This window comes from Salvelinus fontinalis, chromosome 35 (genome assembly GCF_029448725.1).
Source record: "Salvelinus fontinalis isolate EN_2023a chromosome 35, ASM2944872v1, whole genome shotgun sequence".
Taxonomy (NCBI): domain Eukaryota; kingdom Metazoa; phylum Chordata; class Actinopteri; order Salmoniformes; family Salmonidae; genus Salvelinus; species Salvelinus fontinalis.
This window is the reverse complement of record NC_074699.1, coordinates 1,237,027-1,253,767: the sequence shown is the minus strand read 5'-3', so window position 1 is coordinate 1,253,767 and position 16,741 is coordinate 1,237,027. Positions and strand designations below refer to the sequence as shown.

Sequence of the window (16,741 nt, the reverse complement as noted above, 5' to 3'; positions counted from 1 at the left end):
GGCTAACTATTCAAGGCTAACTATTCAAGGCTAATTATTCAAGGCTAACTATTCAAGGCTTAATATTCAAGGCTAACTATTCAAGGCTAACTATTCAAGTCTTGATATTCAAGGCGTAATATTCAAGGCTAACTATTCAAGGCTAACTATTCAAGGCTTCATATTCAAGGCTAACTATTCAAGGCTAACTATTCAAGGCTAACTATTCAAGGCTAACTATTCAAGGCTTGATATTCAAGGCTAACTATTCAAGGCTGAATATTCAAGGCTAACTATTCAATGCTAACTATGCAATGTTAACTATTCAATGCTAACTATTCAAGGCTAACTATTCAATGCTAACTATTCGAGGCTAACTATTCAATGCTAACTTTTCAAGGCTTAATATTCAAGGCTAGCTATTTTTTTTATTTTTTTATTTCACCTTTATTTAACCAGGAAGGCCAGTTGGGAACAAGTTCTCATTTACAACTGTGACCTGGCCAAGATAAAGCAAAGCAGTGTGACACAAACAACAACACAGAGTTACACATGGAATAAACAAATGTACAGTCAATAACACAATAGAAAAAGTCTATATACAGTGTGTGCAAATGGCGTGAGGAGGTAAGACAATAAATAGGCCAAGGTAGCGAAGTAATTACAATTTAGCAAATTAACACTGGAGTGATAGATGTGCAGATGATGATGTGCAAGTCGAAATACTGGTGTGAAAAAGAGCAAAAACGTTAATAAATAACAATATGGGGATGAGGTAGGTAGATTGGATGGGATATTTATAGATGGACTGTGCAGCGATCGGTAAGCTGCTCAGATAGCTGATGCTTAAAGTTAGTGAGGGAGATATAAGTCTCCAACTTCAGCGATTTTTGCAATTCGTTTCAGTCATTGGCAGCAGAGAACTGAAAGGAAAGGCTACCAAAAGAGGTGTTGGCTTTGGGGATGACCAGCGAGATATACCTGCTGGAGTGCGTGCTACGGGTGGGTGTTGTTATGGTGACCAGTGACTATTCAATGCTAACTATTCAAGGTTTAATATTCAAGGTTAACTATTCAAAGCTAAATATTCAAGGCTAACTATTCAAAACTAACTATAGCAAACAATCTTACAGAACATACTATAGATGAGACAACTTGGCCTATTGTGTCAGCTGTGCAAATAAGGATAGTTGTAAATCTTTCACTACATGTTTTCAATCATTCACAACACATGAAGTATGAAGGATTTTCTATGACTTTGTATAGAGACATGGGAGCTCCGTCAGCACACAACATATTTCCACATTTCCACTTGTCGGAACACAAAACGCAAACACCATGTTGGATGTTGTTATTTCTCTTCCCCTTCCACACAAATTGGTAACATAGTGACTGACCTTCAAGGCAAGAAAAAGATTGATTTTACAGGCAGCAATTCTGCTATGCTGGGTTTCAACACTGTAGATGACTCAGTATGCCTATCAGTGAAAACCAGGGAATTAACAGAGGTTGATACTTCAAATTGGTACTTTCCTGCTTCACAATTCCTTTACCAAATTACTCAAATTATTGGACAAAATAATATTTAGAGACACTTGTTTCAATGAATCCCATCTAAATAAATCAAAAGGTCTGTCAAAGGCACTGTCACATGAAGTGTAGCCAATAAGTCAGGTAGGGTAAGCCTCACATCTCAATGATACTGTAATACCATGAAGCTAATGAGTAAGCCTCACATCTCAATGATACTGTAATACCATGAAGCTAATGAGTTAGCCTCACATCTCAATGATACTGTAATACCATGAAGCTAATGAGTTAGCCTCACATCTCAATGATACTGTAATACCATGAAGCTAATGAGTTAGCCTCACATCTCAATGATACTGTAATACCATGAAGCTAATGAGTTAGCCTCACATCTCAATGATACTGTAATACCATGAAGCTAATGACTTAGCCTCACATCTCAATGATACTGTAATACCATGAAGCTAATGAGTTAGCCTCACATCTCAATGATACTGTAATACCATGAAGCTAATGACTTAGCCTCACATCTCAATGATACTGTACTGTAATTCCATGAAGCTAATAAGTTAGCCTCACATCTCAATGATACTGTAATACCATGAAGCTAATGACTTAGCCTCACATCTCAATGATACTGTAGTACCATGAAGCTAATGAGTTAGCCTCACATCTCAATGATACTGTAATACCATGAAGCTAATGAGTTAGCCTCACATCTCAATGATACTGTACTGTATTAACATAAAGCTAATGAGTTAGCCTCACATCTCAATGATACTGTACTGTATTAACATGAAGCTAATGAGTTAGCCTCACATCTCAATGATACTGTACTGTATTAACATAAAGCTAATGAGTTAGCCTCACATCTCAATGATACTGTAATACCATGAAGCTAATGAGGGTAAAGCAGTTGGCATCCCAATACGTTCAATTTGAAATGGAAACAGAAACAACTTATTTGTTATGCTTTGAGCTTTATTTTTAGTCTAAAACGACCCTCCTTTGATGTTCCGTTTGACTACTCTAAGATTTAGATCAAAGCTTTGAGTTTTTGACAGCTGAGAATCTGTTAAAAGTTGACTTACGGCAAAAAACTCTGGACACCTTGATGTTGACATACTGTAAAGAGACACTTCTCAGACAGATTGTGCCAAAATCAGTAAATATTCCCAAATTTCACAAACCATCAAACAAAGATAATTTCAAAGCAATTCAACATTTTCAAACTACTGTCAAAAGTGTAGGCTACATGCTGTACATTGTGTAAAATGAAAAGCTGGGTATTATTAAGTACTTCATAAAAGTACACTTTGCATGTGTAGCAGGTTGATTTTACATGAGAAATGAAGTAAATTAGAGCTCATTGATGACTTAGAACTGTCTCGTCTGTCTTCTCTTATCTAATTCAACAGACTCTCGCCTGCAGCACATCTGTGCTCCCCTCCTTTAGGGACATGGGGTGCATCTCAATGCCCTTTCAGGGGAGCTTTTCAGACATGGGGTTGCATCTCAATGCTTTTGCATGGCTTCCTTTTCTGTGCTCTTTTTCCTCATTACCACAAACAGATGAAGGGATTGAATAGGTATTCAATACACTTATTTAACCTGTGTTAGACCATGCCCTTTCACTAGTGCCTACCAAAGAGGGGGGAAAAGACAAAAGACTAGGTATCAGCCATCATGACGACTCCACCTAGACCTTCAACAGGAGCCTGTTCCAATGGTCCTTTCCCCCCTTTAAAACAGTGGTGGATATGCTAATGAGATTTGAGTGACAGCTGATTGAAGGGGAGTGATCCAAGTGGAGGGAATGTTGCTGCTGGGAAATGTGGGAGATCCGAGCAGGCAAATCTACTCTAGAGAACACACAAAACAAGGGGATAACATTGACAGCTTGGAATACAGGGCTCCAACCGCAACACAAATTCAATAAATGTTATTTGTCACATGCCCCAAATACAGTACAACAAGTGTAGACTTGTGAAATGCTTCCTTACGAGCCTTTTCCAAATAATGCAGTTCAAAAGTAAGAAAATTAGCAAATAGATAAAAATGTAACAGTAACACAATAAAATAACATTAATGAGGCTATATACAGGCTATATACAAGTAGTACCGGAACTGAGTCATTGGACTAGGGTACGAGGTAGTTGGGGTGATTGATTGTTGTAATATGTACATGTAGGTTTGGTTAGGTGAAAGCCTCCCCAGCTGCTATTGGACTGAAAGTTGATCTCAGTTCAAATTCATGTTTGCTCCAACGGTTTCAACGTCCTGGTTGCTTGTCTATGATATTGGATTGGGACTATTTTAGGGGCCTGCCTTTTTCTCTAATGTATGTGTACCATGGGAGGAACTGCCAGAGCAAGAACTACAATTGGTTTCTGGATCTCAGACACAGAACACTTGGAAAGACTGTCCGCTACCATGGCAACCAGACAGCAGTTGGTCCCAATAGTCTAAAGAGGCTTCCTCATCTCCTTTTCTTGGCTGATCTGACAACATGTGGAAAGTGAAAGCTAAGTATTGAATGCCTCCATACCATGATTGCTTTCACTTTTTCCAGTCGGTGCTGGTGCAGGAAAGTAGAAGGAGACGTTTTATACCACGACCACATTGGGATTCACCCGTTGGGCTGATTTGTTAGGGCACAATGTCACAGCACATCCAGACAGAAATGGAGTGTTAATAGAAGAGCCATTGTTCTCTGTCTTGTGGAATAGGGGATTTTACCAGCTTTGCAAATCGTTTCTATCTGCAGCCTTGAATCCCACAGAATAAGCCCTTGCACACTGAAGTGACCTGCAAAACTAGGCAGGGGGGATTGGAAGAGCTGAGCTCCTACCAGAGAGCTTGTGTTATACCTTTTCTTGATTCAGAAATAATATCTTGATATGCTCTTCAAGTTAATGGTTCCCCATTATGATCATATGTTTCAAGGTCAATGGCAAATGATTACTACTAATAAGAGAAATGGTGTGTCTGGTTAATCCACAGGCCATGTCAAAAATATACTCAGGTGATATTTGGGTGTCTGTGAATCTGAAGACACAGGGACCCCCAAAATGTTCCCCAAGTGGCCCCTTCTCATGTAGGCTAATTCTCCATCATTTAAATACTCTGAATTTGACCTTTTAGTGTAAATTACTGATTACTTTGTAGAATTAACAACAAAACAATATGCGTTTACTGTTAATCGGTGGAGGCTCCTCAGAGGAGGAAGATCTTCCTCAGTGAAATTTCATACAAATAAAAGCATTAGAAACATTTAAAAGTTAACATTTTTAGATAAAACTATGCAAAATATATTCATATGTCACCAAATAATTGATTAAATTACATTGTTTTGCAATGAAGGTCTACAGTAACTTCAACAGCACTGTCTGGGGTAGCACCATGGTGTAGCCGGAGGACAGCTAGCTTCCGTCCTCCTCTGGCTACATTGACTTCAATACAAAACCTAGGAGGCTCATAGGCCTCACCCCCTTAGATATACATGGTAATTATGACCACTTCCAGAGTACGTCCTGCAACCAATCAAAGCTTTTGCAGCATGAAGTGACATGTTGCCAATCCAATCACAGAATTATAGTCAGAGAATTAACCTAGTGTTGTATTGGGATTGTGCCACAGAGCATTATGGGGGTTCAATGTGTTGAGAAGCTTTGTTACATTGTTGGATAGAGATGAAAAGTGATAGTTGAGCATTTTTGGGATATTATTCAATTCAAATTAGTTTTTTCAAATTACAGGAGACGGAGGAGGTATAGTATACAGTGGGGCAAAAAAGTATTTAGTCAGCCACCAATTGTGCAAGTTCTCCCACTTAAAAAGATGAGAGAGGCCTGTAATTTTCATCATAGGTACACTTTAACTATGACAGACAACAGCAAAAAATCCAGAAAATCACATTGTAGGATTTTTAATGAATTTATTTGCAAATTATGGTGGAAAATAAGTATTTGGTCACCTACAAACAAGCAAGATTTCTGGCTCTCACAGACCTGTAACTTCTTCTTTAAGAGGCTCCTCTGTCCTCCACTCGTTACCTGTATTAATGGCACCTGTTTGAACTTGTTATCAGTATAAAAGACACCTGTCCACAACCTCAAACAGTCACACTCCAAACTCCACTATGGCCAAGACCAAAGAGCTGTCAAAGGACACCAGAAACAAAATTGCAGACCTGCACCAGGCTGGGAAGACTGAATCTGCAATAGGTAAGCAGCTTGGTTTGAAGAAATCAACTGTGGGAGCAATTATTAGGAAATGGAAGACATACAAGACCACTGATAATCTCCCTCGATCTGGGGCTCCACGCCGTGGGGTCAAAATGATCACAAGAACGGTGAGCAAAAATCCCAGAACCACACGGGGGGACCTAGTGAATGACCTGCAGAGAGTTGGGACCAAAGTAACAAAGCCTACCATCAGTAACACACTACGCCGCCAGGGACTCAAATCCTGCAGTGCCAGACGTGTCCCCCTGCTTAAGCCAGTACATGTCCAGGCCCGTCTGAAGTTTGCTAGAGAGCATTTGGATGATCCAGAAGAAGATTGGGAGAATGTCATATGGTCAGATGAAACCAAAATATAACTTTTTGGTAAAAACTCAACTCGTCGTGTTTGGAGGACAAAGAATGCTGAGTTGCATCCAAAGAACACCATACCTACTGTGAAGCATGGGGGTGGAAACATCATGCTTTGGGGCTGTTTTTCTGCAAAGGGACCAGGACAACTGATCCGTGTAAAGGACAGAATGAATGGGGCCATGTATCGTGAGATTTTGAGTGAAAACCTCCTTCCATCAGCAAGGGCATTGAAGATGAAACGTGGCTGGGTCTTTCAGCATGACAATGATCGCAAACACACCGCCTGGGCAACGAAGGAGTGGCTTCGTAAGAAGCATTTCAAGGTCCTGGAATGGCCTAGCCAGTCTCCAGATCTCAACCCCATAGAAAATCTTTGGAGGGAGTTGAAAGTCCGTGTTGCCCAGCAACAGCCCCAAAACATCACTGCTCTAGAGGAGATCTGCATGGAGGAATGGGCCAAAATACCAGCAACAGTGTGTGAAAACCTTGTGAAGACTTACAGAAAACGTTTGACCTCTGTCATTGCCAACAAAGGGTATATAACAAAGTTATGAGATAAACTTTTGTTATACTTATTTTCCACCATAATTTGCAAATAAATGTAATAAAAATCCTACAATGTGATTTTTCTGGATTTTTTTTCTCATTTTGTCTGTCATAGTTGAAGTGTACCTATGATGACAATTACAGGCCTCTCTCATATTTTTAAGTGGGAGAACTTTCACAATTGGTGGCTGACTAAATACTTTTTTGCCCCACTGTACATTATTTTATTGGTTTTAAAACAAAATTTTTGTGTCCAGTTAGTGCAATTTATGAAAAAATTAAAATAACATTAGCCTTGCTAACGTCAGTAGCTAGCTAGCTACCAGCGCGAGTGTGCAGTTTTCTCCGCCAGAATGGTAGAATGGCCAACACTGACAAAAATGTTGTGGACGTTTTGTTGAAGAACTCCTTTCATTCTCTAGGGTACACAGAAAAGGTGGAAATTAAAAGCAAGGGTCGACCTCTGACCTCTGTTCAAAACCAACTGGTTTCAAAAGTATAGCTGGCTAACAGGGAGCCTGTCATCAAGCCGCCTGTATTGCTAGCCTGCATTTTGGAAAGTCTGAGCCTTGGTCAAAAGGTGGGTACAGTGATCTGAAGAACATCGATCTAAACGGCAAAACAAAAGCAGGGAGCATATAAATGCCGACCTCAGATTCAAGCTTCTGGGAAAAAGCTGCATCGATAGAGGACATGGTGAGAGGGAAAGTTCTGCCAACAAGGGCAACTACAAGGAGCTTACAGAGGTAATGGCACGTTACGATGGTTTACTTGCTGAACATATCGAACGTTCGACTGTCTTTTCTGCGACGTCGAAAACAATTCCAAATGATTAGATAGCTTCCATCGCATCATCCAAAAAAAATTGATTAAAGAGAGATGTTGACCCAGCGCATTTTTTCACGTGCGCTCAAGTAGGCTTTCCACTTTCCTCCGGTATTTACTGAGCAAAGATGATAACACACAATCACATAGGTTCAAATAATACATCTTTGATGATTTTTGAAACACACTGTCGTTTCCGTGCGTTCCGCTCCTATACCGTGGGTCTCCCATCCTCCTCCATTTTTCAAGTCACCAGCCTCCACTGCTGTTAATCTATGCCTCTGTCATGCTTATCCATTGGACTTGGCCCTACAACTGTCACCAATTGGCCTGCTCCAATGTACAGTACATAGGGCCTAGTAAGTAAGATGTCTTATGTAATTAGCTACACTATGTTCTAATACCCGTAGCTGTTGTGTTTAAGGAACTGGAACACACCAGATGAAGAATACCTGAAATGTGAAAAACCCAAATAGAATATTGGATCTGTAAGAACCTCAGCTCGTTATGTAATATATGCAGAAAATGATGCTGCATGACACATCCCTGTACGAGTGCTGAACACATTGTAATGGTCGCTGTCCGGTTGGTTTCACTTCATTTGGGTGCTTTGTTCTGTATGAAATGACTTGCGGTGCAAAGCCTGTGCCGAGTCTAATTGGTAATATTTCCACACAGATCTGTCTCTCTCTGCTCTGACTGAATGTCTAATAATAATTCTGTAAAGGGATGCTTCTTTCCTCATTAACACCATTCCTCTTTGGAAATTCTGCGCTATAGCAGCAGCCTAAGCTGGTAATTACACAAACCTTTTCCCCTCTGTATCAACAGGGATCCAAGTTTCCAGTAGAATTGAAAACTGTGGTTCAATGCAATCCTGAAGGCAATTTTCCACCGGCCAAGCTTCTTAAGGCCCTTTATAGACAGCACAATGGACGATTCTGGGAGATTTTTTCATCCCAAATCACCCGTATAATAATTACCACCAGCTATCTTCGTTCTCATATTAATTTAGCTGATATAGCTCACTCTAGCCAATACTTCCCTAAATATTCACAGTGACAATTACAACAAATGGGCAGGAGGAGTGTTTAATCGGTAGCCCACACTTTGTTTTAGAATATGCAAAGATCACTGAATTATAGAGCCGGTGGAGTGTAGGAGTCAGAGGGAGAATCAAACCCCATCCTCCACCATGCCTGGATCATATTTTACATAAAGCTGTTATGATTACATTTAAATGGGAGAGGCTGCTGCAGCGAAGCGCCACTGTGACCTTGTGAATACATTTGTAGAGAGCAAGATTGAGTAGGCTACCCCGTGACTGATCTGCCTGTGTCTGTCTGTCTGTCTCACCCGTCCCTCCCGCCTGCACGCGGTCTACACGTGGTCCAATTGTCTTAACGGTCCCTGACAGGAAGGAACCATTACATGTTTAGGATCTTAATTTGAGCAAATTTGATACAGCAGGAAAATAATCCTGCAGCAACAGGAAGTGTGAATTATTATGTGGATTATAATTCATGGATAATTTTGTAGGGGTTGATACATTTATCATTAGGGAAAATCAAGTCTGAAATTTATAGTGGGAATTACAAACTTCAGATGCTTTTAAACCTTGAATACACAACTGTTTTTATTTCCTGCTTTGCAGGAACATTTTCAGCAATAAAAGCGTGATCAAATTAAGTTCCTACATCTGTTTACTGCAATGCCGTGGTTTCAGCAGCATCCTTAACACTCTCCCTGTTGAGAATATAATCCGTCCATCTTTCCACATCACTATTACAGCATTCTGTAGCTTCCTTCACCCTCTGACTTCCCCCCCATATCTTACGGAGAACTAGTGTACAGGACAGGCAGACTAAATATCCTTGGCACAGACTTGATTTACATGAAAAGCTACTGCTCACCACAGGGTCACACGATGTAAGAGATGGGCGGTGTGGATGGACTGTTGAACAGGAAGTTGGCCAACAGTGTACATGTTCATCTATAGATCTGTTTTTGCGTGTCAAGAGTTGAACTTGTAATGGCTTGTTGATGATTTGCATTCTATTCCGTCTTGTGTGTAACAAAAGTGGGGATAGTGAACCGCCTCAATACTGTAATGACCAGTCGGACCACCAGAGAGACTGTGTACAGCCATCGTCTGCATTGTCCTCAACCTTAACCACTATTTGGTTTTCCATCCTATTAAAAGCCAAATAGGGCCCTATGGAGGCATCCTCTGCTAGATAGTTAAAACATTCCCATTTGAATCAAATCAATCAAAGTGCAATTATCAATCTTGGAACGGCATATAGATTGGCGTTCCCAGTGCTGATGTAACAGTTTAACTTTAGCCCGTCCCCTCGCCCCGACCCGGGCGCGAACCAGGGACCCTCTGCACACATCAACAACAGTCACCCACGAAGTATGGTTACCCATCACCCCACAAAAGCCGCGGCCCTTGCAGAGCAAGGGGACCCACCACTTCAAGGTCTCAGAGCAAGTGATGTCACCGATTGAAAGGCTTTTAGCGCGCACCACGCTAACTAGCTAGCCATTTCACATCCGTTACACTCACCCCTCTTTCGACCTCCTCCTTTTTCCGCAGAAACCAGTGATCCGGGTCACGGCACCAATGTAACAGTTTAACTTTAGCCCGTCCCCTCGCCCCGACCCGGGCGCGAACCAGGGACCCTCTGCACACATCAACAACAGTCACCCACGAAGCATCGTTACCGATCGCTCCACAAAAGCCGCGGCCCTTGCAGAGCAAGGGGAACCACTACTTCAAGGTCTCAGAGCAAGTGACGTCACCGCTTGAAAGGCTATTAGCGCGCACCACCGCTAACTAACTAGCCATTTCACATCCGTTACACTTACATGCTACCCAACTGTACAGACAACACAATCAATGAAAAAGGTTAAATAGGCGAAAGAGCCAATGGCTATTGGGTTCAGTTTAAGTAGCAAGGCCCTGAGGTGTACATTCAGAACAGACCCTTCATATGACCACTATAGGTCAGGAGAACAAGGTAACAGCAAGGCTATAGACCATCATTATACCATGCCCGCATCTCTGTAGCATCTCTGTTGTGCAGTCGGAGAGGATAAAACAGAATTATGCCTGAGACACATCTGCTTACAGAGTCAAAACAGTGATGAGTGATGACTTCCTGTCTCACGTGTCACGGTTGAGCAATCGCATGTTTAAAGACTGCAGCGGCCCACAATAGGCTCATACATCAACGAACGGCAGTAGCCTATGAACAGTGAGTGTATTGAAACAACCAGGGGCGCTGTGGCGCTCACACACATTGTCCTGCTTTAAGCGGTACTTAATGTACATTCTACTGCTACGGGACGTTTCTACTGCACATCATTGATATGAATGAGCCTGACATCCAGATCATGCCCATGCTGTACTTATTATAAGGAATCACGTGTTGATATTGTGCTTGAACAGATGGGCTTGCTAAAGAATCTGTGCTTTCATTATGGCAAGACTAATTGGAGAAGAGTGTTTATGAAGGTTTATTAGATTGTTACATTAGACCACCTACAGTAACGTGTTGCCAGGTAACCGTCGTGGTTTAAATCACTCACTCAGTCACGATGTGAAAGTCCCACATTTCATGTGACATCGATGTTCTGTAGTTTGATATCTACTGTCACCTTGTTATCGTGACACATACTGTATGTATTAACCTAAAGCTGCAGCACAAACAATACAAACACTACTATAGACCTTCTGCTTCTTTCCCATTTTACCCTGTGAGACCCAAACATAGATCCAAATGAGGAAAACATTTCATTACCCTTCAAAAATACCTGGAATACACCTCTGATTATGAAAATGTATATATTTTTTTTCTTCAAGTTTGTAGAATTTTCTGGAAAAGTTGCAACATTGGGCTTAAATGGTAGAAAAATGTGTGGTAAGAAAACTATGAAATTCTATTAAAATCACATCAAAATGGAGCAAAAACATTTACATGTGGAGGAAAATATTGTGTAATGATATATACATCTGAAATGAAGTCATATTTTGTCTGAAATAGCCAAAAAAAAAATTGCGATCAAAAACATACACTATTAAATAGTACCTTGCAAAACACCAGTCTCAATGTCAACAGTGAAGAGACGACTCCGGGATTCTGGCCTTCTAGGCAGAGTTGCAAAGAAAAAGCCATATCTCAGACTGGCCAATAAAAATAAAATATTAAGATGGGCAACAGAACACAGACACTGACAGAGGAACTCTGCCTACAAGGCCAGCATCCCGGAGTCGCTTCTTCACTGTCGACGTTGAAACTGTTGTTTTGCATAATTATTGAAGCTGCCAGTTGAGGACTTGTGAGGCGTCTGTTTCTCAAACTAGACACTCTAATGTACTTGTCCTCTTGCTCAGTTGTGCACCGGGGCCTCCCACTCCTCTTTCTATTCTGGTTAGAGCCAGTTTGCGTTGTTCTGTGAAGGGAGTAGTACACAGCGTTGTATGAGATCTTCAGTTTCTTGGCAATTTCTCACATGGAATAGCCTTAATTTCTCAGAACAAAAAATAGACTGACGAGTTTTAGAAGAAAGTGCTTTGTTTCTGGCCATTTTGAGCCTGTAATGGAACCCACAAATGCTGATGCTCCAGATACTCAACTAGTCTAAAGAAGGCCAGTTGTGTTGCTTCTTTAATCAGGACAACATCTTTCAGTTGCGCTAACATAACTGCAAAAGGGTTTTCTAATGATCAATTAGCCTTTTAAAATGATAAACTTGGATTAGCTAACACAACATGCCATTGGAACACAGGAGTGATGTTTGCTGATAATGGGCCTCTGTACACCTGTGTAGATATTCCACAAAAAAAATCTGCCATTTCCAGCTACAATAGTCATTTACAACATTAACAATGTCTACACTGTATTTCTGATCAATTTGATGTTATTTTAATGGACAAAATATGTGCTTTTCTTTCAAAAACAAGGACATTTCTAAGTGAGCCCAAACTTCTGAACGGTGGTGTATCTTTTTGAAAGGGTCAACTATTCTGGGGGTTTTCCTATGTATGGAGAACATCTCAGTTCCTTTCAGTAATATTTGGTTGTCCTTTCTGGCTTCATCTGGTGAGATAACCTCCTATCTTCTTTACCATATAACGAATGGTCGTCATGGCGGTATTCTGACCTCACAATCCATACGTCTTTAAAATATATATTCATTTCTGTTATTTTGATGTGTAGAGGAGCCATTGAATTTACTCTTGAAGTATTTGGTTGTACATATTTTCAGAATATTGGAAGGAAAACAATCCCTCTACCGTTTCTATCAGTATATTAATGTAGTCCTGTGTGTCAGGTCAAAGCCTTTTCTATCAGTATATTAATGTAGTCCTGTGTGTCAGGTCAAAGCCTTTTCTATCAGTATATTAATGTAGCCCTGTGTGTCAGGTCAAACTCTTTTCTATCAGTATATTAATGTAGCCCTGTGTGTCAGGTCAAACTCTTTTCTATCAGTATATTAATGTAGCCCTGTGTGTCAGGTCAAACTCTTTTCTATCAGTATATTAATGTAGTCCTGTGTGTCAGGTCAAAGCCTTTTCTATCAGTATATTAATGTAGCCCTGTGTGTCAGGTCAAACTCTTTTCTATCAGTATATTAATGTAGTCCTGTGTGGCAGGTCAAACCCTTTTCTATCAGTATATTAATGTAGTCCTGTGTGTCAGGTCAAACCCTTTTCTATCAGTATATTAATGTAGCCCTGTGTGTCAGGTCAAACTCTTTTCTATCAGTATATTCATGTAGCCCTGTGTGTCAGGTCAAACCCTTTTCTATCAGTATATTAATGTAGTCCTGTGTGTCAGGTCAAACCTTTCAGCCCAATGTTGGGTTTCTTCAACATTTCCAAAACGACCTCTATCTCAGGTTTAGATTGTTTGCTTCCCTCTGTTTTTGTTTCTTCATAATCATGACATATTAGAGAAGACAGGAAACAGGAAAAAAGATTTCAATTCAATGTCCTACAACATATCCTTGTGTAGGGGACTAGTCTGATGTCTGATGAGTAGACCATGTTTCTACCGTTTCAGAGGCTGCTGATGCCAACATCCTACTGACACAACAATACTACACAGAGATACATGTGGGTCCAAGGAGATGAACTAGGTAGTGATGAAGAAGATGAACTAGGTAGTGATGAAGAACATGAACTAGGTAGTGATGAAGAAGATGAACGAGGTAGTGATGAAGGAGATGAACGAGATAGTGATGAAGGAGATGAACTAGGTAGTGATGAAGAAGATGAACTAGGTAGTGATGAAGGAAGATGAACTAGGTAGTGATGAAGGAAGATGAACTAGGTAGTGATGAAGGAGATGAACTAGGTAGTGATGAAGGAGATGAACTAGGTAGTGATGAAGGAGATGAACTAGGTAGTGATGAAGGAGATGAACGAGATAGTGATGAAGGAGATGAACTAGGTAGTGATGAAGGAGATGAACTAGGTAGTGATGAAGGAGATGAACTAGGTAGTGATGAAGGAGATGAACTAGGTAGTGATGAAGGAGATGAACTAGGTAGTGATGAAGGAGATGAACTAGGTAGTGATGAAGGAGATGAACTAGGTAGTGATGAAGGAGATGAACTAGGTAGTGATGAAGGAGATGAACTAGGTAGTGTTGGATAGGATTTTTTTTTTAGATTAGGACGCAATTTAGGAAACGTTGTATTTTTGCATCTTTGGGTCACAGTGTTACAAAACAGCAGTGGGGTGAAACCAGGGGAAGAGAAGTCTCTTTCCAGTCTCGCCTATTGTAGGGAGCCTCGTGTACAGTAACCAACAGTGTAGTGTGTGTCTCTAAGCTAAAACAGCCTCAACTTCACCAGCTAGAGGTATCAGCTTGTGGCTTGCAGGCAGCTGCTGTACTGTACTTCTATAGGAGGTAGAAGAGTCTCTATAGATTTCTACTGTGTGTCAGAGCACTGCAGCCAGGCAGAATTATGAGGGATGCAAATAATGCAGGCTAGAAGGATGACACACACACACACACACACACACACACACACACACACACACACACACACACACACACACACACACACGCACACACACGCACACACACACACACACACACACAGACACAGACACAGACACAGACACAGACACACACACAGAGAACGGATGAGAGGCTGGGGTGTTTGACCTACATACAAAATGGGACAAAAAGCCTTCCCTGGAACCTGTGGGTGAAATGAAACACCATTCTTTCAACCCCAGAGGGAACACAGCAAATTCATTGTGATTGAATGAAGTTTGACCTCCGGAAGCAAATCAGTGTCAGGCTAGACGGCGTGTTTAGGGTCTTTAGAAAGAGGCGTGCTAACAAGGACAGAATAGTTGGAGCTACAATAAGCATGGTGGTGGAGGAGCACTCAGACAGGAACACACAGCAGGCACGCTCCATCACACACACACCCCTACACTAGTAATATGACACACCTTTTAAAATACATATGGAAACAGCAGGGACACAGGAGCACATGAGAGACTCACATACAGAGACATTCATGCACACACACAAAGAGAAACAGTTATACACAGACACACACCGTACTCACACACAGACACACCGTACTCACACACAGACTCACCGTAAACACACACCATACTCACACACAGACACACCGTACACACACACAGACACACCGTACACACACACAGACACACCGTACACACACACAAACACACTGTACACACACACAGACACACCGTACACACACACAGACACACCGTACTCACACCTAGACACACCGTACACACACACAGACACACCGTACTCACACCTAGACACACCATACACTCACACGACACACTGTACACACAAACACACAGACTCACCGTAAACACACACAGACACACCGTACACACACACACAGACACACCGTACTCACACACAGACACACCATATAAACACACACACATACCATACCCACACACAGTAGCCTACATGTATGCTCTTACACATTTAAATAAATGGTAGCATCCAGGTGACAGAACAAACCTGCTCCTGAATCCTATTCAGTAGAATGATCAAACATCCCATCCCTCGGTCTCCCTTTCCCCCTTTCAATACGTACCATTTGTCCAGACAAATATTTTCCTGCCAATTCTGCCCCACCAATGCACCATGATGAGCCTGCCTCTATGGCTCAGTGCTGGAAGCCCACAGAACAGACAGAGGAGGCTACTTACCAGGACCGTCATGCACAGAATTCTAATTTAAGCTGCTCCACGTTGCCAAGGAAATCCAAAATGCCTCAGAGAGCAGGGCAGAGATTGAAGAGGCCATTGAAAGGAGGATTCAAAGCGAGAAATGGGATACCCGAGTGGAGATAAAAGGAGGTGAGTCCCCGGTGAGGAGCATGGGAGATGCCTGGGTCCTCCAGATGCTCTAAATCCACCTCCACTGATAGGCTGGCATGTAAACACAGGCTCCGGTGTCTCAGACACTCTAACATACATGCTGCACCGAGCTGAGTGAGACAGAGAGTGGGAGAGGGGAGAGAGGGAGAGGGGAGAGAGGGACAGGGGAGAGAGATAGAGGGAGGGGCCGCTGCTGAGCAAGGTGCAGGGAGGAGCTGCAATTCATTGGAAGGGAGGGAGGGAGGGAGGGAGGGAGGCTCTCTGATTGCATTGGCGATATGTTATGCTGTTTACTTGAACGTCCCAATTTCCAGCTTGATTCAAATTAACTGGGGAGCTGCAGAAAGAGGGTTGTGAAAGACAGAATGTGAAAAATAAAATGAATAATGGAAGATGGGGATAGAGGAAGATGAGGATAGAGGAAAATGGGGATAGAGGAAGATGAGGATAGAGGAAGATGGGGATAGAGGAAGATGAGGATAGAGGAAGATGGGGATAGAGGAAGATGAGGATAGAGGAAGATGAGGATAGAGGAATATGGGGATAGAGGAAGATGGGGATAGAGGAAGATGGGGATAGAGGAAGATGAGGATAGAGGAATATGGGGATAGAGGAAGATGAGGATAGAGGAAGATGAGGATAGAGGAAGATGAGGATAGAGGAAGATGGGGATAGAGAAAGATGGGGATAGAGGAAGATGGGGATAGAGGAAGATGGGGATAGAGGAAGATGGGGATAGAGAAAGATGGGGATAGAGGAAAATGGGGATAGAGGAAGATGGGGATAGAGAAAGATGGGGATAGAGGAAGATGAGGATAGAGGAAGATGAGGATAGAGGAAGATCAAAAAAGGATATGTG

General features: G+C 41.7%; 1 protein-coding gene across 2 annotated transcripts in view; it reads right to left on the bottom strand.

The window, feature by feature from the left end:
- Window positions 1-16,041, bottom strand: part of LOC129834179 (leucine-rich repeat and immunoglobulin-like domain-containing nogo receptor-interacting protein 1-B) — a 28,463-nt gene extending 12,422 nt beyond the window's left edge. The window contains exon 1 of one of the 2 annotated variants that reach the window (XM_055898920.1): window positions 15,712-16,041. In XM_055898920.1, coding sequence (XP_055754895.1) covers window positions 15,712-15,723 — 12 coding nt within the window. In that variant the 5' untranslated portion in view covers window positions 15,724-16,041. Of the gene's footprint in view, window positions 1-15,596; window positions 15,691-15,711 lie in introns of those variants that run through there. The other variant, XM_055898921.1, reaches the window with a different exon arrangement.
- Between the last annotated feature and the right edge of the window lie 700 nt (window positions 16,042-16,741).